At 42.8% G+C, this 22,808-nt stretch overlaps 1 protein-coding gene across 7 annotated transcripts in view; it reads right to left on the bottom strand.

The window, feature by feature from the left end:
- Positions 1–22,808, bottom strand: part of pcdh19 (protocadherin 19) — a 53,889-nt gene that overhangs the window by 17,677 nt on the left and 13,404 nt on the right. For 4 of the 7 annotated variants that reach the window (XM_039813524.1, XM_039813528.1, XM_039813526.1 and 1 more), the window contains exons 3-4: positions 6,513–6,571; positions 4,552–4,724 (exon numbers count right to left, since the gene is read on the bottom strand). In XM_039813524.1, coding sequence (XP_039669458.1) covers positions 4,552–4,724; positions 6,513–6,571 — 232 coding nt within the window. Of the gene's footprint in view, positions 1–4,551; positions 4,737–6,512; positions 6,572–22,808 lie in introns of all 7 variants that reach the window. The other 3 variants (XM_039813523.1, XM_039813527.1, XM_039813525.1) reach the window with 1 other exon arrangement.

Below are 22,808 nucleotides of genomic sequence, written 5' to 3'. Positions count from 1 at the left end.
CTCCTACCTGTCAGAGAGATTGTTTCCTCCTTTCCTCTTTTTATTTCCCCTCGCTAAGACTGCTTACTAGACTCTCAGCTCATCTCTCCATCTCTGTCTCCCTCACACACACGCGCGCGCACTGACTCTATCTCCTCCTCTCGTGTTGTCAGCACAGCCCTGTTCCTGTTGCCTTCCGGATTCTGACACCTGTCAGCATTTTCGTTAGTAGATCAGAGAACTGCAAACTAGAAATGTTCCCGTGTTGAATTTAGGGCAAGTTTTCAGCAGAAACATGTGAGGTGCCTTTACTCTTTCTTTAATTCAACAGGGGAAGGGAACTGCTTGACTGGCACAAAGTTGGGAGATGTGGGTTGGAGATGTTTGCAGTCAGTAGACAGAAACAGAAGAGGAAGACAGAAAGACATATGGAGGGAGAGACAGAGAGAGAGAGAGAGAGAGAGAGAGAGAGAAGTGTGTGTGTGTGTGTGGGGGGGCTGAAATCAATTAGGAACAGTGAAACCCTGCGGATCTGCTGATGGAAGGAGGGAATATGGAGAATTCTGCGGCCCACGTAGGGGGCTTTCATTCCTGGGCTCCAGCTTCAGGCACACACCCATAGGGAGCTAACAGATAGATGAGAGATATTCTCCAGAGGTGGAGGCCGAGGAATATGTCAGAAATAAAAGAGGCCTGTTCCCTGCTCTGGCTAATTGAGCAGTCTTGGATCCCTTTGAGTCTAATACGCCAAAAGTAAGGGCTTTTTTATTTTATTTTTGAATAACACCCACACACTGACCTGGAAATAATTCTAAAACCAAGACCACAAACCTCTAAACCCGCAAATCGGACACAGTGAAGCGACATCATGCTCCCCCTTTTCCCTCCCACGGAGATAACTCGAGCGATTTAACAATACATGAATCTTAATCCTTAAAAACCATGGCTCATCCATATCCGGGAGGAATTAAAGTGTGAGCTATGACAATCAAAGGAAGTCAAAAAAAAAAAAAAAAAAATAGATTTAGCTCTCTTTTGTCACCAGCCCCCTCGGAGTCTGTTCCCTCGCTTCTCCCTTGACACTTATGGTTCTACAGAGCCAAAGCTAGCATGTCGCACATTTCAACCAAATCCCCCCTAACTTCACAGACATGCCTATAAAGATAAAGACAAATTAATTTTATAAAGCTCTTCTTCTCAGTTTATAGTTACAGCAATACCATCTATTTTTATTATTCTATTGGCAGATATGACGGAGCCATTACATGTTAAAGATAGCTCTTCCTTTATAGATTTTAAGAGATTCAATCTAATTTGTTCTTCAGATACTTCCCTAATCTAATCCACTGGGTGAGGATATTTCAGGTCAGGTTTTCAAAAAGAGCACACACACCTCTTTAGACTCTTGGCAAGGATTCAACAAAGAGGCATCAGATTTAAGTGTAAAATCTCTTCACAAGCACTTCACTGAAAGTTACCTTGGTGGTGGCTGGTGCAGGAATAATGAATAGCTGTTGTTGAAACCGCATCACTGAAGAAAAAAAAAGCATAACTCTGATGGACAAAAGCCAAATATCAAACTCGTAAATTGATACAGAGAGGGAAAATGTCCACTGTGATTCAGAGCTGGGCTAGTTAGCAGCTGAATCTCGTCACACAATTGGATTCCCACATGAAAGCCCACAACATGACGGGGATGCGGGGTCTTTGTGTAAAGGTAACGGCTTGTCTCCTGGGCAAACAACACCCTTACATGGCACTGGGAATGGTAAACATTTGCACTGTAAAAGCCCGAGAGTTTAACCCTTCCTTCTTCCCCTTTCAAGCTTCCTTTTGTTCTCAGCACTTATCAACACAAGAAAACAGAACAATAAAACACACAGAAAACAAGGCTCTTCTACCCTCGGCTTGTGGGTGTTGTCGTCCTTTGGCAATTGCAGTCTCTCAACTTGTTTTCTGCTTTAGCTGGCAGGAGAGGCGCACTACATAACAGTTAGTCCCAAAAGATATCTAAGCAGTGGGGTGTTTAGTGAACATGCTTATTTGTTTTCTGACAATTCCCTCCATTGACTCAATAGAAACAGCAGATAGTGTCCATTTTTTGTCAATTAGGACAGATGAGCTCAAAGTGAAACCACATCAGCATATATACTTGTCTGTAACCACTGCAGCTCTCATATTGTACAAACCCCAACTGTTCTATTTCTGCCTTCATCCTCAAGTGAGTTTGCACAGAAGAAATGAAGGAGGGAAAAGAGGAAGGTAGTGTTCTCCTGAGGAGCGCCACAAAAAAAAATCTGATGATGTAAAATCCTCATACAATAGGAGAGACAGATTCAACTGTGCGTCATGCTGAATCTGCCCATCTCTGTCAGCCCACCATGCCCTTTAACTGTGTAATTAGACCGTTGAGATGGCAATAGAGGGACGATTTCATTTGCTATGTCATTACATTTCTGCACGTGTAAGGATCTTTGGTCAATTCATTTAATAATTATGAACAGACTCTCATTACTCTCTAGTGTGACCACTGCTGCTGACTGACTTTCAAAACAAAGGGAGGGGGAAGCTTCCAGTGAAGCCATTTTGTTAAGTCCTTACTGAGGGAAATTGCTGGCCAAAAGTGACTCTGGAGCTGAGTGCAATAAAAGAAAAGTCAATAACAAACCATCTAATTGTAATTCCAAACAGATACTTTGTTATCATCTATTTGTTCTGGTCAAAAGAATGGACAGAGCTGTGAAATAGCCTCTTGTTCTGTTTACCAGCAATGTGGTGCTGCATTACACATTCAGGAGGTATGCATCCATTTTGCTGAAACAGATACAATCATTGATGGTGTTAATGAAAAAAGAACTGCCTCAGAGAGCTCTCCCCACTTGTAATATTCCTCATGTACATCATTTGTAATTGTCTCCAATAATGAGATCCCACTACTAGAGGACCTGTCAGCATGCATTTTTTAAAGGCACAGGACATTCTTTTGCGGGTTGTGAAGTAATTACAGTCGGCTACCAAAAGTCAGCAAATTCACTTTTCATTGTTCATTGTCTGATGCTGCCGAGGGAATGCCCAGTACAAGTTGATTCCAATAGTAACCATACATCCTGACCCTTTATATATCTATCTGTATTTCTCAGCTAAGTCATTAGTAGTCACAATATATAGGACGTGAAGGCAGATCCATTTGTATGACTATATTCTAGATTAACATTAAGTGTAGGTTGCCTAATATTATTATTCCCCAGTCAAACAACGTCAACAGCCAAATTGCTCCAAGTGAAGCATCAGGTTTGTTCAATGTGCCGAGAACCAGACAAGGAAGAGCCTACACATGTATATTACTGCTTCTGCAACCACACCCACACACTTCACAGTCCACTGATAAAAATATCGTGCATTTTCACAAACTAGGATTCCTTTTTCGTTATCTCTTGCTCATTAAAATGTCTTTCATATATGAGCCGAGGAGGAAGACAGTAGAGTAGTGAGAGAGTAGACAGCCTTACTGGGGCAGTGTTAGTAAAAAGGAACCAAAACCATGTCGACGTTAACTGAGGGAAAAAAATTGGCACAAGTACTCAAATTGGAGCACAGCGCAAATGTGAAGTTCAGATACGGCGAGTGATCTGGGAGTGCTGTCCTCGGGAGTGTGCTTTTAAAATAAAATGTCTCGTGTTTCCACCTCACTCAGAATAAAATTGCTAATGCGAGTCTTTCTAAAATGTCTGCAATTTTCACACACACACACACACACACACACACACACACACACACACACACACACACACACACACACACACACACACACACACACACACACACACACACACACACACACACACACACACACACACACACACACACACACGCGCTGCTGAGCTGTTACACCTGTGCATGTAGTTTTACCTTTGAGCTTAGTAAATACCCTCAGGTGAATATAGTAACATCCTGGTCTGCTCCAGACAGCTTTCTCCACTCTCTCTCCCTCTCACTGACCCACTCTCTTTTCTCAGTCTGACTGGCAGTAGTTAAGAACGAACATGACCCTTACACTGACTTCTGCCAACCAAGTGGATGTCTTTTTAAACGGCGAGTCAGAAATGAAACATCAACATTAATTCCCTGCTAAATGATCCCACTGAATAATGGATGAGGGCACGTGGAGGTATGTAGATTTCCACCTTGTACCTTTGTGAGCCTAATTGCTGCCATTCAAGCACATCTGAAGACGGGCCTCACTTCAAGAGCAGACGTGGCTACTATCAGTCAATAATGCTGCCTAAGCCTGTATCAAAGGGTAGCTTTAGCTGTCAGAGATCCCTCACATTAGCTGCTCTAGCAGGACATCAGAGACACAAAAAGAAAACTGTGATGTTATTCATACTTGCACATCTGAAGCTTGCAGTGGGTATAATGCACCTTAAAAGATGCTCTTGTGGCATGAAAACAAACTCTGGTGCGCACATGAGTACACACTGGTCTTATCTTGAAACTGGCAAAACACACTCCAAAGGATGTGGCAATCCTCCTCACACACAGAACACACACACAAGCAACAGATTTCCTTACCTTGGTCTGGCAGCTGGCAAACATTGGGGGGGACAGTCATGTTCAGCACGTCATTGACAGCCGTGTCAACATAGTGTCCTCTCTGGACATCATGTTCACTGTCGGTCTGGTCGCTCTCCTCGTGGCCACTGTCCTTCAGACTGTTCCCCTCCAGGTCCTTGAATGTCGACGTGCTACATGGGGGCCAGAAGGGAGGAGAGGGATATGTTGATTAACTGTCACATCACCTGCTTTTACATGCTCTCCTTCATCCCCTGTGTCTCTGATGGTTTGTGACGAGCTGTCGGTCTTTCTCTCCCTGTCCTTTTTTATGTCCTTTTCTATGAATTCTTTGCCCTTTTATGTGGTCCGTGTCCATGAATTTGAAATCAGATGCATAGTGATTTTGTTGCTGCTGTTGTTGTAAGGCTTAGTTAAATACTACGCTTTTGCAGAGAACAAGGCCTCGCTCCAGTTTCTACGCTTGCAGTAACAATAAAATAAGTTTAAAATCTGTTGAGGGTCTTTTGGATTAAGTGAAGTTTTTTTCCCCCCCTTTACAGATAGCGTGGCAGCTAAAGGATGTCTCAGACAGGGAGAGTCAGGATGGATGCACTGACTTCAAGGACATCGCATTGAACAAACAGGAGGCACTCACTCACTACAATCAAACAAATACTGCAGTAATCAGGAATTCCTGGAAGGAAGATGGATGTAGGAAACGCTGGAAGTATACAAACTGAGCATCTGTCTTGTTTGGGGCTCACAGTCAATAAAGAGGGTGGGGTGGGGGGCACAATCAACAGCTGCACAGTAACAGCATGATTTCCCTTCATTTGATTTCCATCCCACTGGAACAAATGCAGCTTTACAAACAACACTAAATAGGGGTGAATATATGAACATGTGTTCTTGCAGGAGAGAAGAAATATATATCGATGAGTTTTTGTAGTGGGAGAAAAGAGGTTGGAAAGGAGAAAACGGAACAGACAGAGGAGAAAATTAGAGTAAACACATGTGTGGCAAACAAAAAGAAAGGGAAAGGAAGTGAAGGATAGCACAAGGTAGCTGCATTCCTGGGCCTGAGCCTCACATTCTCCAGTCTGGGAGGGAGGACTGCAGGTAATGCTGGCGCTCTGATGTTATCACTGTAATTGCACCTGTCCCAGACCATAGGCTCACTGGCTCCTGAGGGGATTTCTTTGTAGTGTGCTGCAGAAGCCCACACTTGAATGCTCTTTGTTTACATTAACGCTGGGAATCTTTTTTTTTTTTTTTTAATGGGTTTTCAAAAGGCCAGGATGGCGTCAAACAAAATTGCTGGAATGTTTCCTAGCTGCAGGTATAAAGGCAGAACTGTAGTTTTCCAAGTGAGCCTACAAAACCCTGGCTGGAGGGAATTATTATATGACCCCCATCCCAACCCCCAACCCTATCTAATATCCTGGTTCAGGTGGACTGAAATACAAAGCACAGTGAAAACATGTATTCTTCACTTTTTCACCCAAGGGAAAAAAAAACAACTTACTTATTGACTATTCATGAAGCTATTCCTGTTTTTAAAAACAGTGGAAGAAAAGCACTTCAGAAATCTCTTGAATATCATTTAATCTTAAGTAGTGGTTTTAAGCTGTATCCTGATGCAATTCAAGCCACATGTGTTGCTAATGAAGCGAATTACAGCGGAGTAATAAGGTTATCTGTAAATACAAAAATCATTACTTGCTGATTCTGCTGCTGTGTGTAATCTAATAATCTGAAAGTGTGAGTTTGTGGCTCGTTTCAACAAATGTCTACTAAACGCACTGTGGAGTAATGCAATTTATCCCCAAATCTTATCCTCCCATTGCAATTATACTGAACAAGAAACATGCAGTTACACATGCAAACTGCTGCAACGGTAGCTGTGCACTCATTAGATAAAATAATTACAGATAACAATGGTAACGAGGTGCTGGTAACAATTCCTAATCAAGACATACCTTTTAATGAGGTGGGCTCTGCTGTTCACGTAACTGGAGTCAATGGAATAATTCTCCGTCTGTAACAAAGCAATGCAGGGCGTTGGGGGGGGAGTGGGTGGGGGTTGTGGTTGAGGGATGATGGGGGGGGGCAACAGAGAGAGGTACTTTTAATAATGGAAGCAACCAACATAATGTTACCAGTAATTGGCTTTCAGTTGAAATGTTATTTTACACAAAGGCCCCGGTGAGCAGCCTCGGCTTTCAAAGGGCTGAATCCTATTCTCTTTCAAAGCACACACACACACACACACACACACACACACACACACACACACACACACACACACACACACACACACACACACACACACACACACACACACACAGAGAGGCTGACTGGGAGCTGAGAGTCGAGGAGAGCGCTGCAGTGAGTGCAGCCTCTCTTCTCCTCTTCACCCTCCCCGCTCTTGATCCCTCGCTCGCTCCCTCCCTCCGCTGCCGGTCAGCCCACCGTCTTTAAAATGGAGTCATTAGGGCGGACAGACTATCATGCAGACAGAAGGAGAAGAAAAGTTTCCCTTTTTTCTTCTCTGAACTTTGTGTTAACCATGTTTGAGAAGACATTAATGTGGAAATATTAAATAAATAACTGCAAGAGAAGTAGATGAAATTAAAAGTGCACCAGGGGAATCTTAACTCCGCAACTGCAGATGAAAAGCCTTTCGGAATATGCATACGATAGATCCCTGACCCACATTAGAGAACACAGTTCAAAGGCATCCTACAATCATTCTCTTTTTTAAACATTTATTTAGCAAGGAAAAGTCTGACGATTAAGAGCACCAGAGGACAGAGGAGTTAGCGTACACTAAGCAGGTAGCTCCTCCTGCGTCTGCCAAGCTTCTACTCACACTTGGTAAGATGTCAGAGGGCCAAAGGCTATCAAAGCCTCTCAAAGGACTTCCCCAGTCCTGCGAAAAGCCATGATATGGCCCTTTCGACAAACTTTGATAAGATGCAGTTTTTTTTCTGCAGAAAGAAAGCAGAGCCTTCACCTAAAGTTCTACGGCGCAGATACTTTATCCTGATAAAAAGCTGTGAGTCAATGGCTGACTTCCGAGGGAAGTCTACAGTACCGATATCAAAGCCATGTTGAAAAAAAAAAAAGTCACCCCTATGATAAGAAAGGTTAATGCAGGCACTGGAGCACAGTTGCTGATTATCAAGTGAGCTACACATTTGACACAGGCCTGCTGTTGAGGTAGCAGTGGCCCTGCACAGCTGCCATACATGGTGACCAAACAGATTTGGATTAAAACTCAGTGTGCAACTGTGCGCACACTCTCCTTATTAGATGTTAATGGGGTTGAACATTTTGAACTTTTTCAGCGACGGCGTGGAAGTGGAACCACAATGCAGAGGAGTTTGAGCAGTGAGGACGGGGGAGCAGCGGAAATGTCAAACATTAGTCCCAGTCTTCTTGGATCGCTTTTGAAATAAATAAATAAATAAATAAATGCATAAATAAATAAAAGTGATGCTGGCAGATCACAGCAGCCAACGTGTGGTGTTTACCTCTGGCAAATAGCTACCATGACCTGTTTGCAGTCTATGAAAAATGTAAGAGCTTGTTAATGCTACCAAATGCATGTCCTTGTTTGTTTAGATTTGCGGTATTGATGCCATTTTCTTATATGCTGTGCAGCATTATTATTCGACCGATGCTGATGCTGTTCTCGTCTCTTTAGTTGCTGTAAACCTAAAGGAACTTGGATGTATGTCAGTGATGTAGTTATCTTTCAGTATTCTCAAAGGTGCATAGGTCTACCTTCAATCATTAGGAGATAAGCTGTTGTTTGGCATCTCACCTCCTTTCCTTGTAATTATTTCTGCAGGCAGTTTGTATAATGCTAAGCAACAATGCAAGGGCAAACCTCTGATTGGGGCTCGCTCAATTATGATGTAATGTGTTTGCGCTGAAGGTTAGCATCATTCTGTCTCCCTTTACCATTTACCCCTAATTAAACTTTAACTCATTAATATAGAGAAGATAATTCATAAAAAGGAATTTAATTAACATTTTATTATTAGCTCTTAATGTGGAGCACACCATGTTTGTTCTCTTGTATTACCCCTGACTCCTTTAGTTCCTGTTCAGCTTGACTTCATTAAGTATCAAAGGTAGCGACAGTGGTAACACACTGCAACTCATATTAGTTATTAATGAATGATTAACACATCACCTTAAATTTATTTATAAATCATGCCATTCTTTAGACAAATAGTTGGTATTTTATCAAAGAATATTATCTTTCTCTTAAAATATATTTATACATATATAATGCTTCTATGATTGATCAATAATGTTGATCAATAATGCTGTTATGCTATAGCAAACATGTACTGTACATGTTTTGTGCTCTCCCGTGCTCCACTTTGGTCCCAGTGAACACAAATCAAACTGCCTCTTCTTCTACAGTGGCTGAGCATCCAGTGAGAGACTAATGAAAATGCAAGGCATGAGTAACAAGGGGAAAACTTCATTTAAAAGACAAGATAGAAAATTCCTTGAGAATGTCACTCTGGCTGCAGCCTGTAATTGGTTTGGATGGCAGGTTCTGTGTAAGCACGGCCTGGAGAGGAAGGCAGTATGCCCCGGCTCTCAAGCTGCTCAAGTCCAGAAATGGAACTGTAGTTTCCATAATGCAATTCCCTCTCAGGGTTTTTAAATGGAGCTCTCTTAAGTGGGTAGTAGGTACAGCCAAAGTTGACTCTTCATAGTATTCGTCCATGCAATGTTTTTGCTTCCCCATTTATTCTATAGCTCATGATTACTCAAAGGATTACTTGGAGATAACCAGATCTCCAGCTTTTATTCTATTGTCAGTGGAAACGCCAAACATGTGAAGGCATAACCTTGGGCATTGGTGAGTCAGTCAAATGTGCCTATTCTGAGAGAGAATCAGATGCATTAGCCTAGGCTTCCTGTAAAGAAATGTAATGTCTTCCCCCACATTTCTGACCGACCTCAAATTGGAGGAAATGTCAATATATCTTGCTGAGAGGTCAAGTTTCAGGCAAGAGGATGAGGACTGCTTAACTACAGCGAGGACGCCACAAATGGCTACTTAATCAGGTTGGACAATGTGTTGTTGTGATCTGAGCGGCCCCAGTTTGGCGGCCAGAGCCACTCTATCCCCATAATTATTGTTCCGTTTCATCTGGAGGACTGGAGGGAAGAATGTAGTCCCCGGTGTCGCCGGGTGACTGATAGGTAGTGTCAGGATGAGTGGGGAGGGAAGTGGAAAGAGAGTGGAGAGAGAGAGAGAGAGAGGGGGGTGAAGATGGGGGGAAATGGGTGAGACTTGACCTGCGGGAGACTTGCGGTCCAGCTGCTGCAGCCCAGTAGCTTTCCCCTTTCACCCTTTTGCTTCTTCCTCTCCAGTAAAACCTGAGGCACAGGGACGATGGGCTCGCTCCTCTGCCACTGAGAGGAAAAGCAATCTCCTCGCCTAGTTGCTGCCGTAAGATTTGATTTGCCTTCCTTCCAGCGTGACAATTGGTTCTGTAGTCTGGATGCAAGTGTATTCATTGTGTGGGGGCATGGGGAGCACCAGAGAGAAGAGGAGGGGTGGGGAGTGAAGACACCAGTTGTTACACCAGTAAACACCCGACAAGTTCAGCAGATGTCACACAGATAGGAGAGAAAAAGAGAGAAAAAATGTCACACAGCTGCCCTACTGTATGTATTATTGAGGCTGATACAGCACAGTATAACATTTAAACAGGGAAGCAAGCTCGAAAAAAAACGGACAGATGCAGCGACATGCACTGACACGACTGGCACTGATGATGCCATCAGCAATCTGTTTCTTATTCAAGAATTTAATTTGTAGAGATTTGTTTCTTTTTCTTTTCCATTTCCAGTTTAAAAAACAGACCGACATGAAACCAGAATATGCGATTTTGACAAGCAGTCTTTGCCAGGCTGTATCTTTGTCAGGAATAATTGCCATTTAGCAAATTACAAAATGAAACCTCGCTTAAACACAGATGCATACGATCAATCTTTTAAGCAAAGTTAACAGTTGAGCTAAACTGTATCTATCAAACATGAGTTAAACTGCTTAAAAACAGAAGGCATTTAAGCAGGGTGGGGCGAGTTGTCAGGACTGCATCTAAAAAAATTTAGCATCTAAAAGAAGAAAGATTTATTACAGAAGTAAGTGTTTCATGTCTGTCATGGATGCAACTCTTTAATGTCATCAAATTAGCTGACAAAAAAACATCAAGCCCCGTTTGTTGTGGATACCGCCACACTAAAACGCACAATTTAAACATACAGAACAGACTAGACAGAATCAATTAAAACTGTCAGATCGAATTTTGCTGCTTCATTTTGTGTGTTTAAGCAGTGTGAGGTTGTGTCTTCGTTCATTGTTTTTGCTGCCTGCTCGCAGACTCCCCTCGGTCCAGGAAGGAAATGTTACACATAATGTGCCTTGTTATTGATATCCCATTGCTAAAGGACGAGATGAAGAGAAAGAGATCCAGGGGGTTTAGAGGGCAAGCCAGCTGCAATTAGAAAATAAAAAAGGCTTCATTATCCAGCTAAGTTTGGTTGCGATAAAGAGTAGTGATGAAAAAAAGTAGGAGAGAGGAGGAAATTAGGAGAAAAACTCCACTGGATGAAGGATGGTCAGTGTCTAAAACTGCCTGTTTACAGATGCATGTATTCCCCTCATGTAATTCTGCAGTGAGGATGCTGAGGAGTGTGTGTGTGTGTGTGTGTGTGTGTGTGTGTGTGTGTGTGTGTGCGCGCCTGCGGCTGACTTTCTCATCCTATACACTGTGACTATGAAAAGAAATGCTTTACTTTGAGCCTCTTGCACATTCACATTCCTGCACACACAGACTCTCTCTTTCTGCTTCCCTACAAAAAGCACCGCTCCAACAATCCCTGACTTGCAGGGCTGAGCTGGCGCCCGACCACCTCGCCTCTGGGTCTGCACCCAGCAGCACCTCACAGCAGCTCACATTCAGTCTGTGAGACACTCATGACGAAAAAACGCAGACCACCAAGGCACCTGCTCGGAGTGGATTTTGTCTATTATTTATGTGAGAAGGAAGAAGCACTCTTTGGCCCTGAGTTGCCGTAACCCTCCACCCCTCCACCCCTCTACCGCGATGACCATCATCATCATCACTTTCCCGATTATAGAATTTCCCATAGATCCTCTGCCATCTGCTAGATTATAGATTTCTCTCTTCCTTTATAGAGGGCAGGGCCCCTAAGGGAGGATCAGCGGTAAAAAGGGTGAAAGAGTGCCTGAGGCACAGCCATGGTTGTGGATGAGATTACATTTTCTATTTCTGCCTGTTAAAGGGAGCCTGCCGTGATGAATACAGAGAGTTGTTACCATTTAATATCAACTGGCTCCCCTGCAAACTCAAATTATACACAATCAATTGTGACAGAAGGGTACACGTGTGACAAATAACCTGCCACATTCTCTGCATCATTTCACTTCATCACCCATCAATTCACCCCAAACCCAGCAGCCCATTTGGGAATCAATCATGTTATGAAAGCGAGTGATACTGTGGTGAAAAGGTTTTTAAAAGCTGCCTTGCTCAGCAGTAGCTTGTACACTTCTGCAGTCTTTGTGAACTGAGCAAAAATAACTACACAAATAAACTGGGTGAATTGAGCGCTATTATGAGGTCAATTGTGTCCTTGACCACATGTGTTACGTGTTGAGTATTGTTTGAGCAAACGAAATAATAGCTTCTCTGAAACACAATGAAACCGATTTGTGAACACAACACCACTTCCTGCTTGCACTTCCTCCTCATTTATCTTGACTTTCTGTGGGAAATTATACAAATATTTGCTCATTCTGACCAAAACAATCACCCCCCTGCTCTCATAAAGTGAGGAAAAGGGCCAAAGTACTAAAGCTATTGCTTGTTCCACCTGTGTATCACCCCCACATAGGAAACTGCAGATGATCTTGCGGCTGTCTTTTATTCTGAAACAGAGACTAAAGTCTCCATGTCACTCAGGACTACAGGCTCCACAGAAATCCAGTTAGTAGAGATGTGATTTATTATACATACATTGATAGAAACCACATTCATTATTCATGAGCTTCTCAACGTCAAAGATATCCCCCTTCGATGAAAAGATTTTAAATAATAGGCCCCCTCTGCAGACGGCTGCATTCCAGCGGAGCCGGCTGACGCTAAAGAGGCTTGGATTCAGAGCTGTTGTCTTACCAGAGAATCACTGCTCAGGACCAACGTGTTTCAAACTGTTGGTGGCTGCGTGGGATCCGGAGATGGCGTTTTTGTTTAGTCTTTGTCTTAAGAGACAAGGCTGGTGCTTTTAAGCCTCTCAGAGTCATAGTGTCCACTTAGAATGAATAGGGGTCTACCGCGTCGCCAGACACACAAGGCTGGATAGAGTTTCATTTAACACCTGTTCAGCGTTCAGGTCTGCATGTGTTTCCAGACTTATTCTATCTCTACGTCAGAAAGAAAACCTGAGCATCTCTATAAGATTAGGATTCATGGTTTTACATAGTAAAAAGGGAAGAGGGAGGAAAAAGACTTGACTATCGAGGCTGTTTCCTAAAAGAAATCGGCTTACTTTTCTTAGAGCCGTCAGAGCCTAATCAAACTCAAATAGCAGGCACTTCCCCTTTAGGCAAGTCTTGAGGGATTTTCTTTAATTTGGATGTCAGACTGAAAAGTTTTCATGCTCCTCACATCCCCAAATCCATTAATGTGTGTACTGCGCCAAGCGAGAGAGAGGTATGTGTTGTGTTTTTTTTTTTTTCTAGCAGACGCCGGAAATGTTGAGTGTAGCATCTAATCCAGGTAGATTTATTGTTATTCCAGAGCCTCTGGGAAAAAGCACTACAAAAATATGTGTTTAACAGTCATTTCATTTTTAGGAGAGAATTACTAGATAGCATTTTCTCGTCTCAAATGTGCCCTATATTAGCCAGTGTTGAGGGGGAGGGGGGAGCACGCTAAAGTAGTGCACAAGGAATTCCCAAAGGTTTCTCCCACCTCCCCTGGGCAGGGCCTTAAAAATAAACACTCAGAGACACTGCAGATTATGTAAACACATTCCCCTTAAATGCTTACACGAGAGCAGTGAATAAACAGCATAACTTTGAGTCACTTTTGAAAATTGACTAGACTTAGAATTAATTTTTGATTAACACAATACACATGGGGACGACGTAAATGAGAAATCCGCGAATCTGCGAGGAGAGCTGATCAACTTGCACTCTACAACACGCTGGAGCACGACGCTTTATACGTTTTCTCTTAGCAGCTCAAAGGTGGCTGCCAGTCACATCGGTGCTGCTGTAGCCTCTCTGTCTCCCTCCCTCTCTCTTTTCTCTCTCGCTCACTGTGACAAGGCATCTAGACATTTTAGTTGGATGGAGATTTGCAGCAGCTCATTACAGACTGGGAGTCTCTGTGAGCGGATGCAGTCACTCGGAGATGGATTGAGTGGGTCTGTTTATTGACATGCCTTAATCTGACACTGGGTAAAGGGAATGAGTCACCGCCTCCAGACACACTACCACATCACAGCCACTACAGCAAATAGGGAGGCAGCACCCAGGTTACAAGTGGAACTTCATCAGCGCTCATTAATCCAACTACCCCCGGCCACTCGCTCAAACAAACCATGTTTACACTGAATGTTGGCTGGATGGAGGGGTGATGGAGCTTTACAAAGGGCATGTGTGCAGGTGCTCATATCCGCAGCGCACACACACAAAAGCGCATGCTGTCGACACACACACACACACACACACACACACACACACACACACACACACACACACACTCCAGCTCATCAAAGCAACCCGCCCACCTAACCCACAGCCCCCTAAATACAATATCTGTGTACACCAGCTGCTAAAACTCAGTCGGTGCACTTTGTCTCGCAAATCAGAGCTGGTGCACAAATCAGGGGTGGACGATCGGGCTCGATGCCAAAGTGCGTATCACAGAAAGGGGCTTTTTATTAAACAGATGGGCATATGAGATCTTTTAGCTAGCGTCACAACAAGGCTACTCCTATCAGCGATCCAGCTATGAAAGCCTAGTTAGCTTTTGATCCTGTTTGCTGGTGCTTCAATGAGAAGCACATCTGGTGCTAATATTTGGGATGGTCTTTCGAGGCAGCTGTCAGCACCGGGATTGACAGCAGAGTATTAGCTGCTTGCACATCACCACCGCATCTTTAAATCCAGCTTGTTAACAGGACTGTGACAGGCCGCCATCAGGGCACAGGCAGAACAAAACATCATCCAACACTAAGTGGGTCGGAAGCCACTGTTTGTTTTCCATTACACTGCTGTTAAGTACTTTGTCTGCGAGATGTGGACATCTGAATCATCTGTATTTTACATTTAACTGTAACTTTACAAATAAAATCTACAACGCCAGCAAAAACAAGAAATGTGTGTGAATAGCGTAAGACGGTCACAAACAAAAATAAAGCTTTCTCGAAGAAATGCTCACATGCAAACACGCGGGCGCAAAGGCAGAACAAGCACAAGGGAGTAAACACTGTGTGAGTCAGAAAGGGAATAACACAGCACAGATTTACAGTGAAACACACGTGTTTACACAAACGCACACACACACACACACACACACACACAGTCGCAGTGGGAAAAGTCGGAGCAAGGCCTGCTGTTGTCTCCGCCAGGGACTGGGAGCCCAGCAGCTTGAGAGCAGGGCCAGTGGAGAGGAGGCCAGATGCAGCGGGCTTGACCCACTCATTCGTGAGGGAGGGGGTTGTTTCAGCAGTTGAAACACACAGGGATTAGCCGCACTGACTTCATTTAATTTAATTTGTATTAGGGCCGTCTTTGGGGGCAAACGTGGTTTTTCACTGCGGGGGGATATACAGGGTCATGGAAAACAGCAACAGACGGTGGATCTCTACCCCTGCAGTGGATTCACAGGGGAAAGCAAGGCACAGTATCCCCAGATCTCAGTCTCACACACAAAAAACATTCGAGCACATATCTTGTTTCCCCCTATTTATGTCTATATTATGAAGTCAAATCTATCCAATTGAAATGCATCTGAAACCCTGCATCCACCTTTCCACAGCTTGATTTCTTCTTGAAATGAAGACCTTGAATCCTTTTGTTCTGCCACCATAAACAACATGTAGTAATTTTCGTGCTTATCAAAGCTCTGCTCTGTGCACTTGTGTGTCTGTGTTTGTGTGCGTGTTGCAAAGCTGTTATCTGCCACGAACATATCTTAGGGGGTGGATGTTTATCTGTGCTGATGCCGATTGGAGTTGTCTTTGTCTCAGTGCAGTGGTACATAATATTATTTGTCTTTTTTCATCGTTTATTTCTCCGAGGCTGATATAGTGTGATATCCTATAGCGGAGAAATCCTTTTAGTTACCGTCAGGCATCTAATGTACTTTTACTTGTAATCTGGGAATTTAATAAATGAAAAGGAGAGGGGAAAAATCTGTACACAATTGAATAATTCAACTCCCCATTGTATTCTGTGGAACATGACTTACACTGTTAAGCAGAGGAGGAAAACAACTGCAGTGAGTGAGTGAGTACCCAACATGCCTCCTCGCAATTTACAATAGCTCTGTGGAGAAATATGGCAGCGATCGGCCATCAAGTCTGCTGTAGCCAAAGCCTCCGGTCATATGAAAGCTCCCTTTCTGTCTTGCGCAGGTGACACGGTCTGAGAGAAAGCTAATGTACCATGCAGTGGGAAAAGTAGTTTTATTACAAAAACATATATAAAAAATAAAGGAAGAAAATGTATGAGCTGCAAAAGCATTGCTTTGTCTCTGCTAGACAGAAAGGACTGTAGTGCTGGAGCCTGTTCAAGACTATCAGGCGCTCCCTAGCAATCGTTTTCTTTTTCCTCTCCCCCCCCCCACAGTCCCTATCAAAAGATGTTACTGTGTGAAATGTCAAAGAAAAAAAGGCAAGAGAAGTAATCTCCTTTTCCTTTTTGATCGCAAGTGGAATAATTGGAACCCTCTTAGGCTCATTACACGAGTTGCCCGCCAGCCAAAAGACGGCTCCAACTGCCCCTCTTCATTCAAGTTGGAGCTTTGAAAAATATCGCTACCTCTAGTAACAACTCTTTATGAGATGCAATGACTAGAGGTCCTGGTACCTACACTAGGGGGTAATCCCACAATGCCTTTGAAAATGTATTTTTCAACTACCACTGTCAAACATCGATTCAGAGGAAACAGCAACAATCTGGCTCTGTAATAATGTCATTATGCATATTGCACAGCACTTCTCGCATTTTTTTTGGCAATGCCAATTACATAAGGTATTGCATATGTGTAGCGAGTTAATGTTGGACCCCTATTACTAATAACCTTGTCTTCATTGTTATTACAACTATGCTTGTAATTATTGTGACTCTAATTACTATTACTGTATTACCCATATTAACCTCATTCTGGGTTTAGATCACCCACACTGACAGTAGCCAAGACATGCCTATGAAGAATGGCACCAATGTCCCTTCAGATAAATCCAGTATAATTAGCTATGTGCCTTACAGGGCCTGTGTGATGGTAATAATTAGTGCTACTGTAGCAAAGGTCATACAAAACAATTTAGAGAGGATGCTGGCTGCATGGGTAATAGGACGAGAGGGGGAGCGATAAGAGGAGGGGAAAACTCAGATGATCGTGGAGACTCTTCTCCTTTTCCATCTTACAGCGATGGTTACTTTCCCTCTGCACTTGGTTCATTTTATAAAAATGCTTTCAAAATAATAGAAATTAAAAACCCATTTTAATGGCAAGTAGACTCCTAGCTAACGTAGTTTAAATGGATCCATGATTAGATTTGAGGAAAGTGCTACAGGGTGTATCTGTGAACTGGTATCAGCTGAAATCGATTCGCTGCCGTTGAGGTGTGATAGCTGCACCGTCACCATGTTGTTGCATTTGTTCATTAGCTCGACTCTAATGTGTTTATGCTTTCCCTTAGTTATCATTATTAATTGTGAGAGAGACAGAGAGCGAGAGATGTGTTGCTTTACCCAGGTGCACAGGTTAATGAGCTGAGTCAAAAATGTTGACACTGAGGTAAACAAGTGCTCGCTACTTCTATTTCTACACTCCCCGATGTGGCTTGGCTCTCGCTGTAACTCCCAGACTGCTCCCGAGATGAGAGCTCAGAGTTCATAGTCAGGATCCACCAGGAATTCACTCCGCTCCCTCACCTCACCACCATCACACCCCGATGAGATAAGTAACAGACTCGCGCTCAAATATAGCATCTCAAACAACACATGTGCTAGATTGGTCTATATTCCCTGTTGCAACACTGACGCCACTCCCAACTCCCAACAACACTTCATTAGCAGTGAGTGATACAAACACTCGTAGAATGCACCTTTTCTGTAGAGCCTGTCTTGTTTGTCAAAATCACCTGAGCCGTGCGATAGCTGCTTAACAAAACAGTGTTTTGCATTTTTAGCTCACTTATTCGTTTTTATTTTTAAATGTGTTTTCCAGCCATCTCGGCAGCTCATTGTTTTACATTCATTTCAGTGCAGTATTAAAGAAATAATTTGACATTTTGGGACTATATGCTTATTCACTTTCCTGCAGAGACTTAGATGCGAAGATTGATATCAATCATGATATCTGAGCCGGGAGACAGTTAGCTTAGCTTTGCATATGGACTTGAAAGAGCTAGCCTCTGTCCAAGGTGAAAAATCCTCCAAGTACCAGCACCTCGAAAGCTCACAAAAAATGTAATGTGTTATATCGTGTTTGCTTAATCTCTACAAATGACAAGTTGTGGTTTTACTGAGGGTTATGTGCCGGACTATTTCTTGGCCAGTAGCCGCGGTAGTATTATTATTTCAGTGATTATAAGCAGAGCATATGTCAGAAACACTGACAATATAAACTGAGATGGGCCATTTACCATCTACTATTCTTATTACAAAAATGATGAACATTATAACATTAATAATGTTAAATATTGGCAAACTCCAAGTTTCTGACATTGTGACTTTGATCAGTTTATCTTTGACAAGGGATTTCTGATATTGCATTTGGTCTCAGATCCATGTTTTCTCCGCAACAAAGGCGGGAGCAGTTCTGTTAAAACAGTTCATAAATATCTGTGTGAAAATTATTAAAGGCAATGAGCATAAAGCGCTGCAGGACATCTGATTTAACTGCTTCATTCAGTTAGACTCAACTTACTGATGAAAATCACCGGGGTGGGATTGGAGGCATATGCTCAGATCCATATGCCTTTGTGACAGTGGGGGTTTAAAAACCATAAATTGTGATTATCATTGATCTCAGTCAGATGCCTAATCACTATGAGTCATATCCACACTGGCCACATTGGGTGACGATGAACCGTCCTCCCCCACATCTGAAGTCTCAAACAAGTGTTGTGGGAAGCAGTGATAAGCAGGTCCTTATCCTTTTAAAGACACTCCCGTAATCCAACAGTGTTGGGGGGAGGGAGGGGGCTTCAGCTTTAAGGGATTTAGTCTGGATTATAGCTAGTCCTCCAAATTAAACCAAAAGTCAGCTTTCTGCAGTTGCTCATGCAAGCTGGCAACTGGCTTGTTACCAGCATTACTAACAAGGCAAACGATGGAGGTCTATAATTAGAAAACACTCTCATTTAGCCACCAGCAAACACATGGACGTAATTCAAAAGCAAACCCCGACCCGTCCTTACCTATAATACTAAATATGCTGCCTGTGACTGCACTCAAAATGTGTCCGTGCTGTGTACCTGACTCTCGTTGCCAACCGGCTTAGCCACAGACAAGCTTCTCAGCCAGGGCAAGGCTGCTCTGTCCCCATCGAGGCTGCTTCCCATAGCAAAACAAGGCCAAATCTGGGGCTTAGAGGCTAAAATAATCATTACTGGGTAGCAAACAAATGAAGTCAGAACACCAACTCCCATGTCTGTCCTCCCCCACCACCCTTGGTATTTTGTCTGCCGTCCTATCGCACACATACAAAAGGGGTCAGCTACACATTCACATTTAGGATGGACAACATTTTGGCCTGATACCGCAAAATGAGAGAAAAACAAAGCTAAGACTGGATTTCTTTTTCTTTTTTTCTAGAATATAACATTTAATCAAGGAAAACATACATGTATGCAACAATGAATTATAATGGTTCAACATTTTGAGTAATACACTTTCTTGCTGAGAGTTAGATGAGAAGATTGATACCACTCTTATATCTGCCTATTAAGATGGAGCCAAGAAGCAGTTAGCTTATCTTAGCATAAAGACTGAAAGTAAGGGGAAACCGCTAGACTGGCTCTATCCAAAGGAAAGAAATCTGCTTACCAGCACCACTAAAGCTCAATAATTAGTCTTGTTTGCTTAATTCATTAAAAAAAAAATTACTGTATTTCCTAACATATAGAATATTCCTCCAAACGTGAGACTTTTTTCTATTCTGAACCTAAAACAAGGATTTAAGGTAATATTCGACCATTTTTGGAAGCTAACTGTTCCCCCTGCTTGCAGTGCTTGTGCTAAGCTAGGCTAAACACATCACAGAGCAACCTTCTCATCTAACACTCAGCAAGAAAGTGTATTACTCAAAATGTTGAACCATTATAATGCAAAAAGCAAATAAGTTAATTTCATATGTCATATTTTCTTATTGTAGTGTTTATGATTTAAATTACTGTTCCTTTAATGGTACACAGAAACGTTTCTAAAGACGTTTTTCTTAACTAAACAGTGTATTCATGTTCCCATGTGTGCATGCATCATATTGTCAACGCATTCTTTACAGCCTGCTTTAATGTAACAATCTCTGAACTAGATAAGGGCACTCCAACTCAACCTCCAAAGTGACCCTCCACAGTGCCATGCTCCCCAACGAAGCAGTCAACTTCTCTTATTAAAGCATAAAGCTTATAAGCAATCTTTTCTTTGACAAGTATACATATGCTGCCTTCCTTTCTCAATGGCTTCCTACAAGATTGAACTGGGAACAGCTCTCAAACAGAGAACAGGTACAGGAGACTAATCTTGAACTAAGGAGGTTACTGGGGAAAGGACCGCCCTCGGAGCAGTCTGACACAGGCCAAGTGCTTTTCATTCATTAACTTGGCTGTCTACGCTGTGGTATGTCAAACGGTGGACGTGAGGGGAAAGTCAAAACTGACGTCCCATTGTGCTCCACAGCCAGACACAGACTGAACCCTGAATATTGTTTTCTGATGCCATAAGAGAGCACAAAGACGCTGGTGAAGTCGTTATCAATTCCTTTGCAAGGCAATCATAACTATTATCATTAGTAGTGTTTTCATCTTCCGAGCTCAGCCCAGAGTGGATATCTAATCTATTCCCTGGCACACATTCTTGTCTTTCCAACTTGATCTGGTATGAGCAAAGAAATGGTTTCCTGCCTCCTTAGAAACTAGAGATGGGCATAAATAATAGCCCAGGGCTAGGCCAGGGCTTTTTCTGAAAAGCCCTAATCCCAGGAAAACAAACCTGAGCGAAACAGGCCCACCTGAACTGATTTCAGGAAAACTAGATAATCAAAATGCAAAACAGCTTCTGATAGAAAAATAAGCCGACTTCTAACAACAAATCCCCTACACCTAACATCAGCAAATTCTCCTCCTGAACTTTTATTTGTATGCTGTGTTTGGGTTTTTAATGTAATCACACTGCACACAGTGCTCCATCAATGAGCTATTCTGATGTATGTCAGCTCGAATCAGACTGACTGCTTAGGGCATTACAGACATCATGAATGAGAAAAGGAGCCACACATAGAACACATTAGGGGTCCCACCATCTCCTCAGACAGGGGGACAATGGGTAGGAGAGCGGAGATAAAGGAGAGGGATAACAGGGGTGAAGGAATGGTTGACGCTGATCGGGTAAAGAAAAGGGGGAGAATGGGAGAAAAGAAAAGAAGAGGCCCAAGACACTGGCCAAACAGCGCAGAGGGAATGCAAGGGCTCTGAGAGGCCTATACTCGGTCATAGCCCATTAGGCTGGCTGGGTGAAAATGCTACAGCTCATTACATGCTCTGCCTCTGTTCTGTGGATGAACAATGCACAATTACGCTACCCTGCTGCTTCTCTAGCCATACTGCTGCATGGCTCTGAGGCGACCGATATTGCTGCTATAGTGGCTCGCCTGCCAAAAGCCTCTGTGTTCATCAAACATCCCATACATGCGCTCCCTAATGCGCATCCAGGTTTATGTCTAGAAACAAAAGCGTTGTATGAATTTACTGAAAATGAAAGGAGGGGAGAAACAGGAAATACTGCTCAACCACTGGAGCAAACAAAACAAAGGTATAATGCAGCGTTTGTGTGTGTGTGTGTGTGTGTGTATGTGTGTGTGTGTGTAATACAATGCGGTTTGCTCCCTTTTGTCTGCTCTGCCTTAGATAGGCATGTCACAAAGTGATAATTCTTTTATTTCCAGCTGAATTAAGTTACATTTGATGTTGCAACTAATGTAAAGCCAGGTGCTAAAGTACAGATCCAAACATGACAGAAATAAAGGACGTAAAGTTTAAGCGGGAGACACTGAAAGTATTGTGACAATATCTGCAATGCAGTGAATAACTCAGCTCAGGATTCGTCTCTACCAGCAAATTGGTTCACTTCAAGTCTTCCTCCTTTCCATTCGACAATTATGCAGGAGTTGACATTTATCTGTTGGGGAAAAATGCTAACTAACATCCTCCTGCTTCCTCTTTGTTTTAGGCAACAACAAAAAAAACAGGACACTTGGAAAGGTCATTCTTCCCTGGTGCCAGAGCTGGCTGCTTGGAAAAGTTTCCTTTCACAGCCAGTATTGTTACGTTTCACATAATCCCCCACCCCCATTTCCCTGTCATTCAAAAAGCACAGCATCAGCACTCAGGAGAAAGCCCTGGGAACTCTCTAAACAATGTGGCAACACGTCTGGTAACCTGCAGTTCAACTAAGACAGGACAGTGAAAACAAAATGACAGGCCTGATACTTTATAATACCTTTTCTCTCTGCACATTTGGATGACATTTTTTTGAAAGTTTTTGGCCCACTCAAAATATTAATGGTGGCCATTACAACAGAATTGTAATTACTTTTTTCTCACTTTGTTCACTTGCTGATAAACATTCTGGTTTTGTTCAGAAAATAAAATAAAGATCCCCCCAAAGAGGAGGCTGATTATGAGTCCTTTGTTATTCTTATCTGTGAGCAAGGACAAATATATTGAGGAAGTGTCGATGTTTTCTTACA

This window comes from Perca fluviatilis, chromosome 10, assembly GCF_010015445.1.
Source record: "Perca fluviatilis chromosome 10, GENO_Pfluv_1.0, whole genome shotgun sequence".
Classification (NCBI taxonomy): Eukaryota; Metazoa; Chordata; class Actinopteri; order Perciformes; family Percidae; genus Perca; species Perca fluviatilis.
This window is presented reverse-complemented; position numbering and strand designations above follow the sequence as displayed.